Source organism: Myotis lucifugus, unplaced genomic scaffold (genome assembly GCF_000147115.1).
Source record: "Myotis lucifugus unplaced genomic scaffold, Myoluc2.0 scaffold_131, whole genome shotgun sequence".
Taxonomy (NCBI): Eukaryota; Metazoa; Chordata; class Mammalia; order Chiroptera; family Vespertilionidae; genus Myotis; species Myotis lucifugus.
This window is the reverse complement of record NW_005871179.1, coordinates 2,099,456-2,114,582: the sequence shown is the minus strand read 5'-3', so window position 1 is coordinate 2,114,582 and position 15,127 is coordinate 2,099,456. Positions and strand designations below refer to the sequence as shown.

The following is a 15,127-nucleotide window of genomic DNA, read 5'->3' as shown; positions in this document are numbered from 1 at the left end:
CTTGGTGCACATAAAATGCCAAAAGGCCTGCAGCGCCTTCGGCAGGAGGAGGGGCCTGGCCTCCACAGGGACCAGGGGTCCTGGCTGGCTGCTTCTAGCCAGCCCCGGGGGCAGAGGGCACTGGCTCACCATGCCACCTCCAAAAAAGGGACCACATGATTACTAGGTCTCTCATGGGGAAATGCTGCTTTGACGGCCAGAACCCAGAGCCATAAAACGATTCACATCACTGGTCAGAGCAGCCATGGATGTGAACTGCTCTTTTAGCATCTGACCCTAACACAGGCCCTAATCACACCAAGCAGACAGAAGCGACACACACTAGACTTTGGCTTTGGGACGGGTCCCAGTGCACAATGTACCGATGCTTCCAGTTTCCCCTTCTCTTTGGCCTTTGTTTAAACACAATCTTATAATGGCTCATTAACTAACATGCCGATCAATAAAGCTCCCAAACACCTTTCTGAGGCAGGATAGTGGCAGCACATGAAGTAGGCATGATCACAGAGGTACACTGTATACAGCCTATCCTTCACTCTGCATTCAAATCTGTGTGCCCCGACATCTCTTAGAGCAGGCGTTGGATAACTATGGTCCTTGGGCCAAATCTGGCCTGTGGCCTGTTTTTGTACTGGCCCCTGAATTAAGAGGATATATTTTATTTTATTATTTATTTATTTATTTGGGAAGGGAGAGAGAAAGGGAGAGAAACATTGACTGGTTGCCTCCCATATGCGCCAGGACCGGACTGGGTATCATGCCTGCAACCTTATGGTATAGGACAGTGGTCGGCAAACTGTGGCTCGCGAGCCACATGCAGCTCTTTGGCCCCTTGAGTGTGGCTCTTCCACAAAATACCGACTTCTGCGCATGGGCCACGAAGTTTCAATCACACTGCACGTGCGTGCCTGCAACACTCAAGGGGCGAAAGAGCCGCATGTGGCTCGTGAGCTGCAGTTTGCCGACCATGGGTATAGGAGATGACACTCCAACCAGATGAGCCACCTGGCCAGGCCGAGAAGTGTTCTCACATTTTTAAAGGATTAAAAAAGTAAATAAAGCACTACAAAAAGAGTTGTAACAAAAACTTTACATGGTCCTCAAAGTCTAAAATATTTGTTATCTGGCTTTTGGCAGAAAGGCTTGCTGACCTCTGGCCTAGAGCAATGGTTTTCAAACTGGGTTCCCAGGCACCCCAGGGTCCCATAAAGGTACTTCAGGGGCCACCAGTAAAGGTGGACAGGGCTCTCCTCCAATCAAGCAGTTCTTTTTGAGCTAGCTCATGTTTTGGGAGTCTGTGACAGACACAGATGGTGGTTTAATAAATGTCCCTCCCTCTCTTTATAAGTTCTTAACAGAACCTTGACTTTGAAGTGAGGCCATGCACCTAGCTAACCTCAGAGCTAAGGATGTCTGACTACGTGACAAGATTCTAGGCCAGCGGTTCTCAACCTGTGGGTCGCGACCCCTTTGGCGGTCGAACGACCCTTTCACAGGGGTCGCCTAAGACCATCCTGCATATCAGGTATTTACATTATGATTCATAACAGTAGCAACATTATAGTTATGAAGTAGCAATGAAAATAATTTTATGGTTGGGTCACAACATGAGGAACTGTATGTAAAGGGCCAGAAGGTTGAGAACCACCGTTCTAGGCAATGAGATAAGAGCTGAGGAGTACACAGAGCATTTCCCTGCCTTTCTCCTTGTTTTCCTGGAATATCGATGTGAGAACAGAGAAGGAGCAGCCTTCTGCTTCCCTGTGATCATGAGGACAGGAGTCACATGCAAAAAAGAAAAATGGCAGAGGGAAAAATAGAAGGTGCTCAGCACACCTGAGGGAACTACTAAACCAGCCCTGGACTCTCCGCTCTGGACCTCTGGTGGTGGGGAAAACAGACTGTTTTGTTTAAGCTTCTGTGGAATTTTCAGGAACTCACAGCCAGTGGCAAGCCAATAGCTATAGGTCCTGAAGAAAGGCTTTCATCACTACAAAAAAGTTTGCCATCTCTTTACCCTCAGGATAAAGTTCAGCACCCTGGGAAGCCTAGCCCCTGCTCCTTTCTGGCTAGAAAGACCCCCCTCCACGATGCCCTGCCCAGCCCTACTTCCCCCTTCCTCCTCCCTGCACTTTCTGAGCCCCTGAAGGCTGACCTTGGCCCACCCAGCCTTGGTTTACTAATGCTGCTGTCACTTTGACTATTAGCTCATGAAAGGAAGAGAGCTCCCTTTTATTGGGCACGGCCTACTCAAGCATGTCAAACTCGCGGCCTTGGCCTTGGCCTTCATGGTGATCCTTGTTCCAGTCTTGCTGAGGGCCCAGGGTAGGGCTCAAGAATTGGCTTGGGAGTGAGGAGGGCAGAGGGGAAACTGCTGGGAAGGCTGACCTGAACCCTTGGGAGTTCAAGCAGATGGGCCTCTGGCACCTTTGGGAAAGGTATTATAAAAATAAATTGAGTATAATTGATATATTACATTAGTTTCAGGTGTACAACATAATGATTCAATACTTGTATGTACTGTGAAATGATCATCACAATATGTCTAGTTTCCCCCATCACCATATAAAGCTACACTGGCATGGCTCAGTGGTTGACCTATGAACCAGGAGGTCACGATTCGATTCCTGGTCAAGGCACATGCCTGGGTTGCAAGCTCAATCCCCAGTGGGGGGCATGCAGGAGGCAGCCAATCAATGATTCTCTCTCATCATTGATGTTTCTATCTCTCTCTCCCTCTCCCTTGCTCTCTGAAATCAATAAACATATATTTTAAAAAAAGAAAAAAACAACAACAAAATATGCAATATAATGTTACTGACTATAGCTACCATGCTGTACAATACATAACCATGACTTACTCACTCTATGACTGGAAGTTTGTACCTCTTGACTCCCTCACTCATTATGCCCATCCCAACCTCCCTCCCCTCTAACAGCCACAAATCTTTGTATTCGTACATTTTGTTTTGTTTTTTCACTTGTTTTGTTCTTTAGATTCTACATATAAGTAAAATCATATGGTATTTGTCTGTCTCTGTATAATTTTCTTTAGCATAATACCCTTAAGGTCCATTCATACTGTTGCAAATGACAAGATTTTATGCTTTTTTATGGCTGAATAGTATTCCATTAATCAAATTACATCTTCTTTATCCATTCATCTACTGATAGACACTTAGTTGCTTCCATATCTTGGGCTATTATGAATAATGCTATAATGAACACCAAGGTGCATATATTTTTTCAAATTAGTGCTTTCATTTTCTTGAAATAAATACTCAGAGGTAGAATTGCTCCACCATATGGCAGTTCTATTTTTAGTCTTTTTGAGGAACCTCCATACTGTTTTCCATTGTGGCTGCACCAACTTACATTTCCACCAACAATGCATGAAGGTTTCCTTTTCTCTACATCTTCTCCAACACTTGTTATTTTTTTTATTTTTGATAATAACCATTCTAACAGGTGTGAGGTGATGTCTTGCTGTGGTTTTGATTTGCATTTCCCTGATGATTAGTGATGTTGAGCATCCTTTTATGTGCCTGTTGTCCACCTGTATGTCTTCTCTGGAAAAATGTCTGTTCAGATCCTCTGCCCATTTTGGATTGCTCGTGGTTTTTTTGTGATTGAGTTGTATGAGCTCTTTATATATTTTGGATGAGGAAGGCTTCTGAGGAGGTTGGGAAAGAAAGCCCATGGATAGAGATTGAGAACTTTAGGAGGTTCTGGAACTTTGGTCACTACCTCCGTTTAATTTTGGTGGCTCTGAAAATAGTAGACCCTTTCACCCATTTGTGACTCATCCACTCATTGATTGATGGATTCATTCATTCATTCATTCATTCATTCATTCATTCATTCAATAGTTAATATGCACTTGCCAAGTGCTGGGCTTTGGAGCAGCAATAGCAGGCAAGATAAACATGGCCACCACCCAGAGAGCTCACATTCTAGAAGAGACTTACAAGTATACGGAAAACACCACATGGTGTGATGAGTACTGAAATTAGGGAAGCGTGGGTATGGGCAAACATGAGGGGCATACAATCTTAGCTAGACAAGGGGCGGGGCTTGTCTTCAAGAACAGAGAAGGGTGTGCAATTAGTTCTAGGGGAAGAGGAATGCCAAGATATGATGGGAAGTGAAGAAACTGTAAAAAAAAAAAAAAAAGGGATCAAGTTTAGGACTTGGAGGCGGCCATTAAAAGGTCCCTCTAAGCTACCCTGTCATGCAAACTTGGCTTCTCTGAGAGCTAGACAGCAGCTTGCACAGTCCAGCACAGAGGGCATGAGTAAATGCTGAATGCGTGAGCGAGTGAGCAAATGGGCCAACAAATGTATTCCTGACATTTGCACTCCTGAGTGATCACTTGCCTAGAGAGTTAATTCTTAATTCTTCAGGCTTACAAAGGGAAGAGTGACAGTGATAATCCTTAAAGAGTGAATAATCAAAACACTATTATCTTTGGCTTTGAAGTTCATGAAATGAGCTTTCCTTTCCCTCTCCTTTCCATGCCCCCTCCTTCTCCCTTCCATGTCCCCTCCCTTTCCAGCCTCACTTCTACTTTTTTTTTTTTTTTTAGCAAAGCTGGATTAACTTTCCCAATCAAATCCACTGAAGTTCATATGCACACGGAATCATAAGTCTTGAGTTCACACTGCGAAGCTGCGAAAGAAAGGCAGATGTGTGTCGGTAGGGGGCAGAGACACGGGACTGGGTTTTACTCCTGACCACGGAAATGTCATCACCCATGTCTTCCATGAGGCTGAACTGAAAGGTCATAACAGGAGGTGGCCCTGGGGCCAAACATGGGCGGGGCCACACATGAGGAGCTACTAGACACGGACACAGGTCTCCATCAGTTATTAACTTATTCAAACACCCGCTGTGCTCCTCCTCTGCACCGAGCACTGTGGTAACTGATTCCAAAATGCTTTCAGGGCATTTCTGAGCTACAGGAGAAAGAGATTCTAAACCCAGTACAATGTGATATATACACAAAAAGGGAAAAGTAGGAACAGGAAGGAGCAAGACCTCGAGGAGTTAGGAAGGCTTCTCAGAAGAGGGGGTATTTTAATTGTGTCTCAAAGGGGAATAAGGAATTTGCCTGGAGGAGAAGGGAAGGCACACTGGGACAGGATGTGCCTGGACTGAGGTCTTAGCAAGGTTGAAAGCAAGAAGAGAATATTTATTAGACAAAACCCAAAAGAAAGCTGATGTAATAGCTGGGAAAAAACTTTAAAACATTACTATAGATAAAGAGAGTCATTACATAATTATGAGATATATAATTCTCAATTTGCATGATCTCATAACATAGTCCCAATATATATAAAGCAAAATTAAGAGAACTTTAGGAATAATAGACAAAAGCCATCATAGTGGCTTTTGTCTATTATTCCTAGCATTCTCTCATCATAGAGGGAGGTTTTAGTATGCCGTCCTCTGCAGCTGTCTGATCAAGAAGATAAAATCAATGAAGATATAAAGAATACTAGCATAAGCACAATCAACAAGCTTGATGCAATAAGACACAAAAACTACAAAATACGCTTCATTTTTCCAAGTACACACAGAATATGTATGAAAAAATGACCATTTCTGGTCCAAAAGGCAAGTTTCAACAAATTTCAAATGATTCAAATACAATTTTCTCTGACCACAAGCTTTAGAACCAGTAACAAAAAGACAGCTAGAAAAACCCTTTGTTTGAAAATTAGGAACTACTTCTAAATAAGCTGTGGGTTGAAAGATGAAAGAGTAATGGAAATTGGAAAATATTCATAACTAAACTATAATAGATACACTATGCATAAAAACCTGTGGGAATGTAGCCAAAATAGTTCTTAGAGGGAAATTTATAGCATTAAATATTTAAATAAGATTGAAAAATAATAAATTAAGCATTGACATTAAGATGCCAGAAAAGAATAACAAGATAAATCCAAATATAATAGAAAAAAGTAAAGATGAGCAGAAAATGATGAAATAGAAAATAAATATATCAAAAGAAGTATTAAGAAAATCAAAATTGGTTCTTTCCAAAAATAGTAAAATGTAAAACCTCTGGCAATATTGATAAAAAAGATACAAAATAGAAATGAAAAGGGGAGTAAAAATATATAATAAAAGATAGTATGTACAACTTTATACCCAATAAATTAGAAAACTTAATAAAATGGCTTCAAGAAAAAACAGATAATATAAATAATCCTTTAGTCATAAAAAGATAAACCTATAGTTTCAAATCTTCCAAAAAAGGAACATCAGACCCAGATAATTTTCCTGAAATGTTGCACAGAACTTCCAAAGCTATTCTAATCTTCCACTTTTAGTTCCATAGAACAGAAGAGGGGAAACACTCTCTACATTATTTTATGAGATTAGCAATATTTGACAAAATTATCTGGCAAGGGTAATATAAAAGTCCAATCTCACTAACAAAATAGAAGCAAATTACTAAATAAAATATTAGCAAATCAATTATAGGCATGTATAAAATTGATAATGCTAAATGACCAAGTTGAGTTTATACCAGGAATGTGAGGTTGGTTTAACATCAGAAAAGTCAACCCATGTAATTCACCATACTAAGAAAATAAAGGAGCAAATCATATTAATAAGTATACAAAGGTTCTTGATAAAACTCAACGTCCATTCACAATAAAAGTTTTTAGCAAACTAAGATTAGGAAAAAACAAATAAAAAAAAGCTTCAGCAAATATCATAATGATGAAGAATATTCTATTAACAGCAAACAATGACAAGAGTGCCCACCATCATCACAGTCATTTGACATTATATTTGAGGTTTAAGTCAGAACGTTGGGGCAAGAAAAGAAATGAAGAGAAGGTATAAGGACTGGAAAGTAAGAAATAAAACCATCATTTTTTGAAGATAATGATTGTCTTGTAGAGAAAATCTCAAATAATTCACAGATAAATTATTACAAAAGAGTTGCTATATACAAAGATCAAAGAATAAAAACTAATTGTATTTTAAACATCAGCAAGAAATAGGTAGAAAATAAAAATTTAAAAGATATGATTTATAACAGCAACAACAAATATAACACATTTAGGAGTAAATATGTTAAGAAATGGTACAAGATCTATAATGGAAAAATTTCAAAAGTTTATTGAAAGCCATTAAAGAAGTCCTAAGTCAATAGAGAGAAATACCATACTCATGGACCAGAAGACTCAGAATTACAAATATAAGCATTCTTTTCTAATTGATCTATAGTTTGGTATAACTAAAGATTCCAACAGGTTATTCTGTGGATCTTGGCAAGACACTTGTACAATTTATGAGAGAACAAAGGGCATGTCACCAAAAAAGAGAGAACTAAATGTGAAATAAGTGTGTGAAAAGATGTGTATAGCATTGCAAAACTACACACAACAACATAGATAAATCTTAGGGACATAATTTTGAGTGAAGTTGATTAAGAATATATACAACATGACTACCTTTATATGAAGTTCAAATGCTGGCTTACTAGACAATGTATTTTTAAGAATACGCATTTATGTGTAAACTGTAAACAAAGGAAGAGGAATGATAAGCACACAATCAAGGTAGAGTGTGCCTGAGGGATAGGGAATGGGATGGGGCTGGTGAGGGATATACATCACGTCACTAACGTAACTGGGATTTGGCTATGCAGGTGTCTATTGCAGTGATGTTCTTTATATCTAACTTATATTTTGCTTTTTATCTACTTGATATTTAATAAAAACAATTTTAAAGATTTGCCTACAAAGAACCCAGCACAACCAAGTTCTGAGTTTGAAACCCTTGTAGACCAACTGTCTCCAGCCAAGCCCTGCCCACAGGACACCACCCACGCTCCTCAGGAGCCTCACCTTGGCAGGGTTGAGTGCTGTGATGATCCACACACAGTGTGCGTTGTTGTCATATTGAATGGGGAAGTTGGGGGACGTGATGATGCCTGAGGGACCTCGAAGGTGGGCATCACACATGCGGGCTGCAGAGAGAAGATCAAAGTTTCGTTTAGACGAGGTCCAGTTCCCATCCCCACCTCTCACCCCCAGCCCAGAAGAGACTGAAGTCTGTACAGTCTCCACCCAGGTATAACCTTCTGCTTTTTGCTTTCTTCCCTCATAGTTCTCAGTGGGTTCAGAGGGAAGTCACAGTTCCTGGAGCACTGGGGTAGGGGGAGGCCCCACATGCCCTGCCTGCCCTGCTGCCCTGTGCGCAGCGATGAGCTTCCATGGTCAAGCTAAGCCAGCCCCCAACCCCAACTCCACTGTGATCAGCAGCTCAACTCTACCAAGAGGGTGTGGCCTGGTACTCCTCATGTCACCTAACTCTGGGTGGGCCCCAGACATCTGTAGGCCTGCTGAGGTGCCCATGCTTTGCTCTGCTGACCTATGCTTCCCCGTTTGCTCTCAGGCCTCCTGAACTAGAATCTCAGGGCGTCCTTGTCAAGGCCACCTCACTAGGTCTCAGAATGTCTGTGCCCAAGGACTCTGCCAAGGCCCCCAGCTCAGCCTGGACCAGGCAACCTGAGTGACCTCAGTGCCAATCAAAACCTCCCCACTTCCCCCTCCGCACATGCCCAAAACAGGCTTTTGACGGGAAGCATAAAGATTCAAGGTGAATTAGAAGAAGTGCTCTACTCAAGTAGATATAAAGTGTTATCAATCACAGCTTAATCTAATTAAGCCCCTTAAAATAGCTTCTGAGCTAATTAGATTAAGTAGTGATTGGTAACAGTTAAGGTACTACATTGTACCTAGGTGTTTGCCTTCTTTAAAAACGTGTTCTTTAGTTCTAGCCACTTCATTCTTCAATGTTAGCGCTCAGCTATTTTAATAAAGAGTTCTATGAGCCTGTTCCATTGCTGCCCACATGGCAATTTATCCTAATTGTAGGCAAAGTGCCGAAAGGTAAAGAAATAGTGAGCAGACGCAGCAAGCCTAAGTATATGAAATGAAAGTGGTGTCAAGCCTGGTTTCCTCTGATGGGGCAACACATCCTGGAGCTCCTCTCTGTGTGTGGATGGGGCCAGGATCCACCTTTCCCAGGAACCCTTCCTGGAGGGTCTGGGAAGCGGCTCCCGCAGCTTCCGGACATAACTCATCTCTTCTCATTTCAGACGCTCATTCCTGCACTCACTCATTCCAATGTTTATTGAGTGCCTAACAGGGGCCAGGCAGAGTGTGGGGAGAAAAACCATCTAAGACGCAGCCCTCTCTGCAGGGCCAGCAGCTCGTGGAGGGAGCAGGTACGGAAACAGCATCAGGCGGAGCTGTCGGAGAGTTATCTGCGAGAAGTGGCTGGGTCCGAATGGCTCCTTCTCTTCTAGTTCGTCACTGTCAGTGGGGCAGTTCCTGGTGGCATGCCCGCAGCCTGGCACCCAAAGGGTCTTCTCCCTCCTTCTGAGCTCAAAGGTCAGTTAAGTCTAGTTTAAACAAGGGCCTAGAGCAGTGATGGCGAACCTTTTGAGCTCAGCGTGTCAGCATTTTGAAAAACCCTAACTTAACTCTGGTGCCGTGTCACATATAGAAATTTTTTTTCTATATGATATTTGCAACCACAGTAAAACAAAGACTTATATTTTTGATATTTATTTGATATATTTAAATGCCATTTAACAAAGAAAAATCAACTAAAAAAATGAGTTTGCGTGTCATAGGTTCGCCATCACTGGCCTAGGAGAATCCTCTCCTCCATTCCCCTTGTGGGCGTCCAGCTGCTTCTGTAAGTCTGTGCTGAGAAACACCTCAATTCACAGGTCGTGCTTGATACAACTGGGCCTGAAGGCAGCTGCCATGGTGAGGAGAGTTCTCTTTTATGCTGACATGCCCTTTGTTCTCTCATAAATTTCACTAGTCCGGACCCCAAGACCCTCACCAATGGCGTCCTCAACACTCTCATTTCTGCCTTTTATTAACTCTACCATCCACCTTTTCTCTTCCTAATCCTGGATGCGAGGTGCTGTTCCTATTGGGTTTTAAATTTACTTGCTTTAAAGAAGTTAGAAAACCTCTCTGATTCTATTCTTCACCTGTAAGATGGGGCTAGTGACATCTCCCGAGGAGGCATGATAGGATGCAGGTACCTGAGATAATGGATGTGAAGGCTCACCCAGGACCTGGAGCATCGTCAATATTCAGCAAAGGGGAGCAGAGACTGTGGGACTTCCCATGCCTGTTCATTCCATTTCACGATGCCCAAGATTTCTCTCAAGGCCTGAGAGCTTTTTCTACCTTTCCTGAAGTTGCTTTATGTAGGACTTTTCCCCGTGACCACACTTGAGACGGACATTACTAAACTAATTTGAATAAGATCATCAAAACCAAAGCCTTGACCCCAGCCTACCTCTTCGAAGAGGACCTGTGGATCCAGAGCCCTAGCTCTGGGGAACCCTCAACCTCCACCAGCACCATCTTACACCTCCTCTGGAAAGCCAGGTTTCGCTGCCTTAAAAGCCCTCAGCCTCAGACTCAATTTATCCTGCACTTGTTTCCAAAAATTAGATGGTATTTTCAGTCTGTTGAAATATGCTGAAGGTAATTAGAGAGAACAGGTCAAACAGGCATTTACCACTTTAAGAGCTTAGAGGGAATTAATTAAAATATTACATTCTGCAGATATTTAGCATGAAGCACCTTAAAACAGCTTCAGAATGGAGCATCAGCTACTTTTTTTCCTCTGCTGTCTGGGCGAGGTCAGGGGGTCCGTGGACAGACTTCCCCCTGAACAGCCGGCCCCTGGGATCCCACCAACAGATGGCTAGCTCATGGCTGCAACCCACACGGGCTGACAAAATGGTAGATGCTCAGACAAGGTCTGAATTAATGAATACACACATGTTGATGTTTCTCTCTTTGCCTTTTCGCATCATATTTTCTGCTGGATAGCTTTCAGACTTCTCCATAGCCTTCCATGTCTGAGCTCTGCAGCCACTCCCTCTCTTCCTCTGGACATCACTACCTTATAACAGGGTGGTATTCCAGGGGACATTAGGAGGAACGATCGGGACTCACAGCCAGTTCTGGCACTGCAACAACTTGGCACCAAAAAGGAAACTGCTTCAGATGCAAATGCCTTTGGCCTTCTATCTTCTCCCCAAAACGGATTCCCATACTATTCCATGCTATCCTCCCTTGCTTCTCCTACTACTGACCTGCCTCCTCCTCCTGTCCACGTTCCCACCACCAAGTCTAAGGCAAACCAACCTGGCTGGCATCTGCAACATCTCTCAGTACCTCCTGCTCCAGCTCCTGCCTTAATCGAAGCCTGTCTCCCCCTCCCCAGTCCACTGCTTCCTCTGCAGCCCTCTGTAGTGGAGAGCTTTCTCTCACCTCCTGGAGGTCATTGCTCCATAAACAGTTGCTGAACCCCTGGAGGAACTCCACTCTGACTTTCGTCTAGACCTCATTCCACTAACACCAACATTTTTTCTCCACCCATCAGCTCCCTGTCTCCTCTTCTGTCCTTATCAAACCTAGAGCCCATGGTCCACCATGATGATTATTTTCTTGCAAATCCATCCAAGTCTCTTGCTCCTTTTTCCTTTCATCAGTTGCCTGAAAGACATCAATTCTGGATGAAGCTCTCCACCTACATTCTCTAGATCTGCCCCCATAAGGTTGAGCTTTTTGGAGAAAAATCACATGAGCAGGAAGATTGACATCACTATAAATTCCTGATTATTCACCTTAAAAAATCCTAGATATTTCCCAGCAACTCTGCCATTTAGCTCTATTGAGCTCATTCTCCTACTCTGTACAAAGAACCTTTCATTCCTTCTAACTGCCCCTCGGACCTCTCACCCTTCCTCTTGTTCCGCTTACTCTCAGTTGATGACCTTGCTTTAGTCTTTATGGATGAAACAGACAACATCTGGCAGGCACATACTCTCTCTCATCCCCCATTCTGCAATCCTGTGTGCTTATGTGCTCATCTTCCCTTCAGTTCCTTTGCCTTTTAGAGGCCAGTCCTCCTACCCAAAGTCATCCATGTCCTTGGCCATACCCAGGATTTGCTGCTCTGGGCCCAAGAGAGCCATCTGTGAAATCTTAAACTCCATCATCCCATTCTCTCCCCTGCCGCCTATGCACCCAGCAGAGCAACTTGATCTTGAGGTATTTGCTATCCTAAAATCATAGGCCCCTCTAGCCTTCTGGTTCCCTCATTTCCCCTCATCTTTCAATCCCCTGCTGATCATTCTTCTTTCACTAGTCTGGACCTCAAGACCCTCACCAATGGCTCCTTCAACACTCATATACTAGTATGCCTTTGATTAATTCTCCATCCACCTTCTCTATTCCTAATCCTGGGTGCCAGGGTGCTGCTGGAGCACCGTGGTACCACCACGGATTCATGGTTTGCCATTGTAATTGAAGCTTCTGCTCAAGTCAGTCCTTTTCCTTTTCTTTGCTCAGTTTCCTCGACAATTTCTTACAAGAAAAACTTCAACCATTTGCCACTCAGTTGGAGACACATAACCCCAATTGACCTCTCTGGAGGATCTAACCAGAGTGACCCTTCTCTCTTGGTGAAACTCGCATTCATTGGCTTCTGTGATGCCTCTCTGGCCCTTCTCAGCTCCCTTCTTGGCCATTAACTCATTGAAAGTAGTTGTTTGGATTTGGGTAGAGAGTACAAAGGAGTTCTTTGCACATTTCCTGCAAAATTTCTGTGAGTTTACAATTTTAAATAAAAATTTAAGTTACCAAAAGGTGGGGGAGAAAGATGTTCTCCGTGGTTCCATCCAACAAACTGACTCTGAAGGATGTGCAGGTACAATTTTCAGGAAGTGTAGGATGGAGCCTTTGGAGTCAGGGTTTGAATTCCAGCTCCACCGATTAGCTTTGTGCCCTTGGGCGAGTAGACTGACTACGCCAAGCCTGAACTAACATGAAATATGGATATTGCCACATTCTTCATAAAGAAATTATGAGGAATGCCTACTACAATGCTTTATACAAGTATAAATAGCTCAATAAATGGGAGCTTTATCGTTAGTGCACATGGGACTCAGGGAACCATGAAGGGAGAAGAGAGGAGGTAGGTGTAGGCTCAAGGTAGGAGTGGGGGAAAAGGAGGTGAGGAGGATGAAAACTCAGAAAGTTGGTGTTTAAGGAGTAGGCCCAGGAAGCTGATCCAGCAAAGGCCACCAGGAAGGAAGATAGTCACCTGCAATTTTCATGACCTTTAGTTTAGCTGGTTGGTGCCATATTTTCCATGTTTCATTCCCATTGTGTGAGAATGAGGGAGGAGATTCAGAGCAGTTCAGTGACTTGCCCTGGGCTATACGGCACGCAAGTTAACAGCAAGGTTGGAACTTGAACTTAGGTCTGAGTCCTGAGTCTGGTGTTCTCGCTACCATAAAGGTCTGTATTTTAAACAGATATGTAAATGTGCATGTATGTAATATGTGTACATAAATATATACGTATGTATACAGCAAATAGTGGGTTTCTCCACAAAGGATAAAGAAATGTATTGTTTTCTGTAGATTACCTCAGTAATTGTAAGTATCTCCTCTGGGGCTGGTACCGAGTCCTATTCTCTGTCAACCCCAATTTGTGGTCACAAGAAACCAGGTCTCCTGGTTGTCAATTTGGTCCTCTTCATTCTATCAGTGGTTTATAAACAGTGTTCCCCAGAGCCTCAGGGGTTCCTTGGAGGTGGCTTAGGGGCTGCCGAGAGTGGTGAGCTGCGAGCAACTCCCAATCTCCTGTCCCTATTGTAGTGCGAGACCTCCCACCTACATCTGTTTTATTTTCTGTGAAATCTCACTTTAAAATATTAAGCCCCATATATAAAATAAGTCCAGTAAGCCCCCTATTATATATACTGTTCTGCCTCTATCTGGGGCTGAATGGAGTGTGTATAACAGTGCTCAGGTGCCCTCAATCTCCTTTGGAAGATCACAATTTTCTAGGGGTCAAAGTAGATGCTTATTTCTTTGGGTGGGAGGAAAACAAAAGAAAGGCCTGTGAATGCCTGATGCCAGATTCCAAAGTGAGGGCACAGTGCCACAGCATTCATTGATTTTAATCACCGATTCATGCAGGTCGTCTTGAAACATTTGTGGAGAGCCTATTATTTGCCAGGCCTCGTGTTTTAGTGTAATTAACTGTGTGGACAAGGAATATTTAAAATCACATCACAATTGAAATGCATTAGAGAAACAATGCCGCTATGTGTGTGGTGACAGATCCTTTTCAGAATGTGATCTCTGGGTGACCTGCTATTAGTGCAGCTATCCTGGAATTCAGAGTTTTGTCCCTTTTTTATTCTTAAAGTGAGGTTTACTTAAACTCAAAACTAGAGATTTGAAAAGAAAAACTTTCAAAACTGCCCAAATAAAAGGACCCTTGAATCTAATATCTATCTCAGCCCTTGGCCTTCAGTGCTGCCCGGGACAGCTGGTCAAAGCTCAAACCCAGGAGCCTTTGCCTTCGCTTTCCCTGCCTCACGATGATCTAGGGGAGAGAAGCAGGGAGGAGGGAGCGGCAAGAAGGCGAACCTGCCCTGAGAACCCCTCTCCACTGCAGTAAGTGCTGGCCACTCTCTATAACGTGGCTTATTTACATTTTGCCATCACTAAGCAGGGGAAGTTCTGGTTTCCCAGTTCACAATGAGGGCCCTGTGGCTAAAACAAAGATGAAGGAACCTGCCCAGGGCCAGCAAGCTAATGGGGGCAGAGTTGTGATCCAGATCAAAGTCTGTGTGCCTCCAAACTGTGCCATTGCAATGTGATCTGGCGAGACAGTGAGGGACAGGCTTTTAAAAGACCCAGCGGCAGCTAGAGGCTGTGGTGGGCCCCCAGGCGTGGGGAAGCTAAATCCCAACAGTGTTTAGCAGTTTAAACCAAGCTTGTGTGCACAAAAGCCTCAGAGCCACACTGGGATGTTTCTACACAAAAGCTTGCAGTCCACTGCCTCATCTAGTCCTTGCTGTAATGTCACAAAGTAATTTTCTATAATCTGCCTTTAGCAGGAGAAGAAGAGATTCAGAGAGGTAAAGACACTGGCCCCAAGGACAACTAAAAAGTGGTGATGGTTGCGTTGGAACCCAATTCCCCTGGCTTGGTTTTCCATGATTCTTCCCAGCTGCATAGTGGCCAGCGGATAAAATC

General features: G+C 43.3%; 1 protein-coding gene across 1 annotated transcript in view; it reads right to left on the bottom strand.

Annotated features, from left to right (window-relative positions):
• CSMD2 (CUB and Sushi multiple domains 2) overlaps positions 1-15,127 on the bottom strand; it is a 268,349-nt gene that overhangs the window by 231,722 nt on the left and 21,500 nt on the right. The window contains exon 5 of the mRNA XM_023758472.1: positions 7,872-7,993. Within this exon, the coding sequence (XP_023614240.1) occupies positions 7,872-7,993 (122 nt within the window). The remainder of the gene's footprint in view (positions 1-7,871; positions 7,994-15,127) is intronic.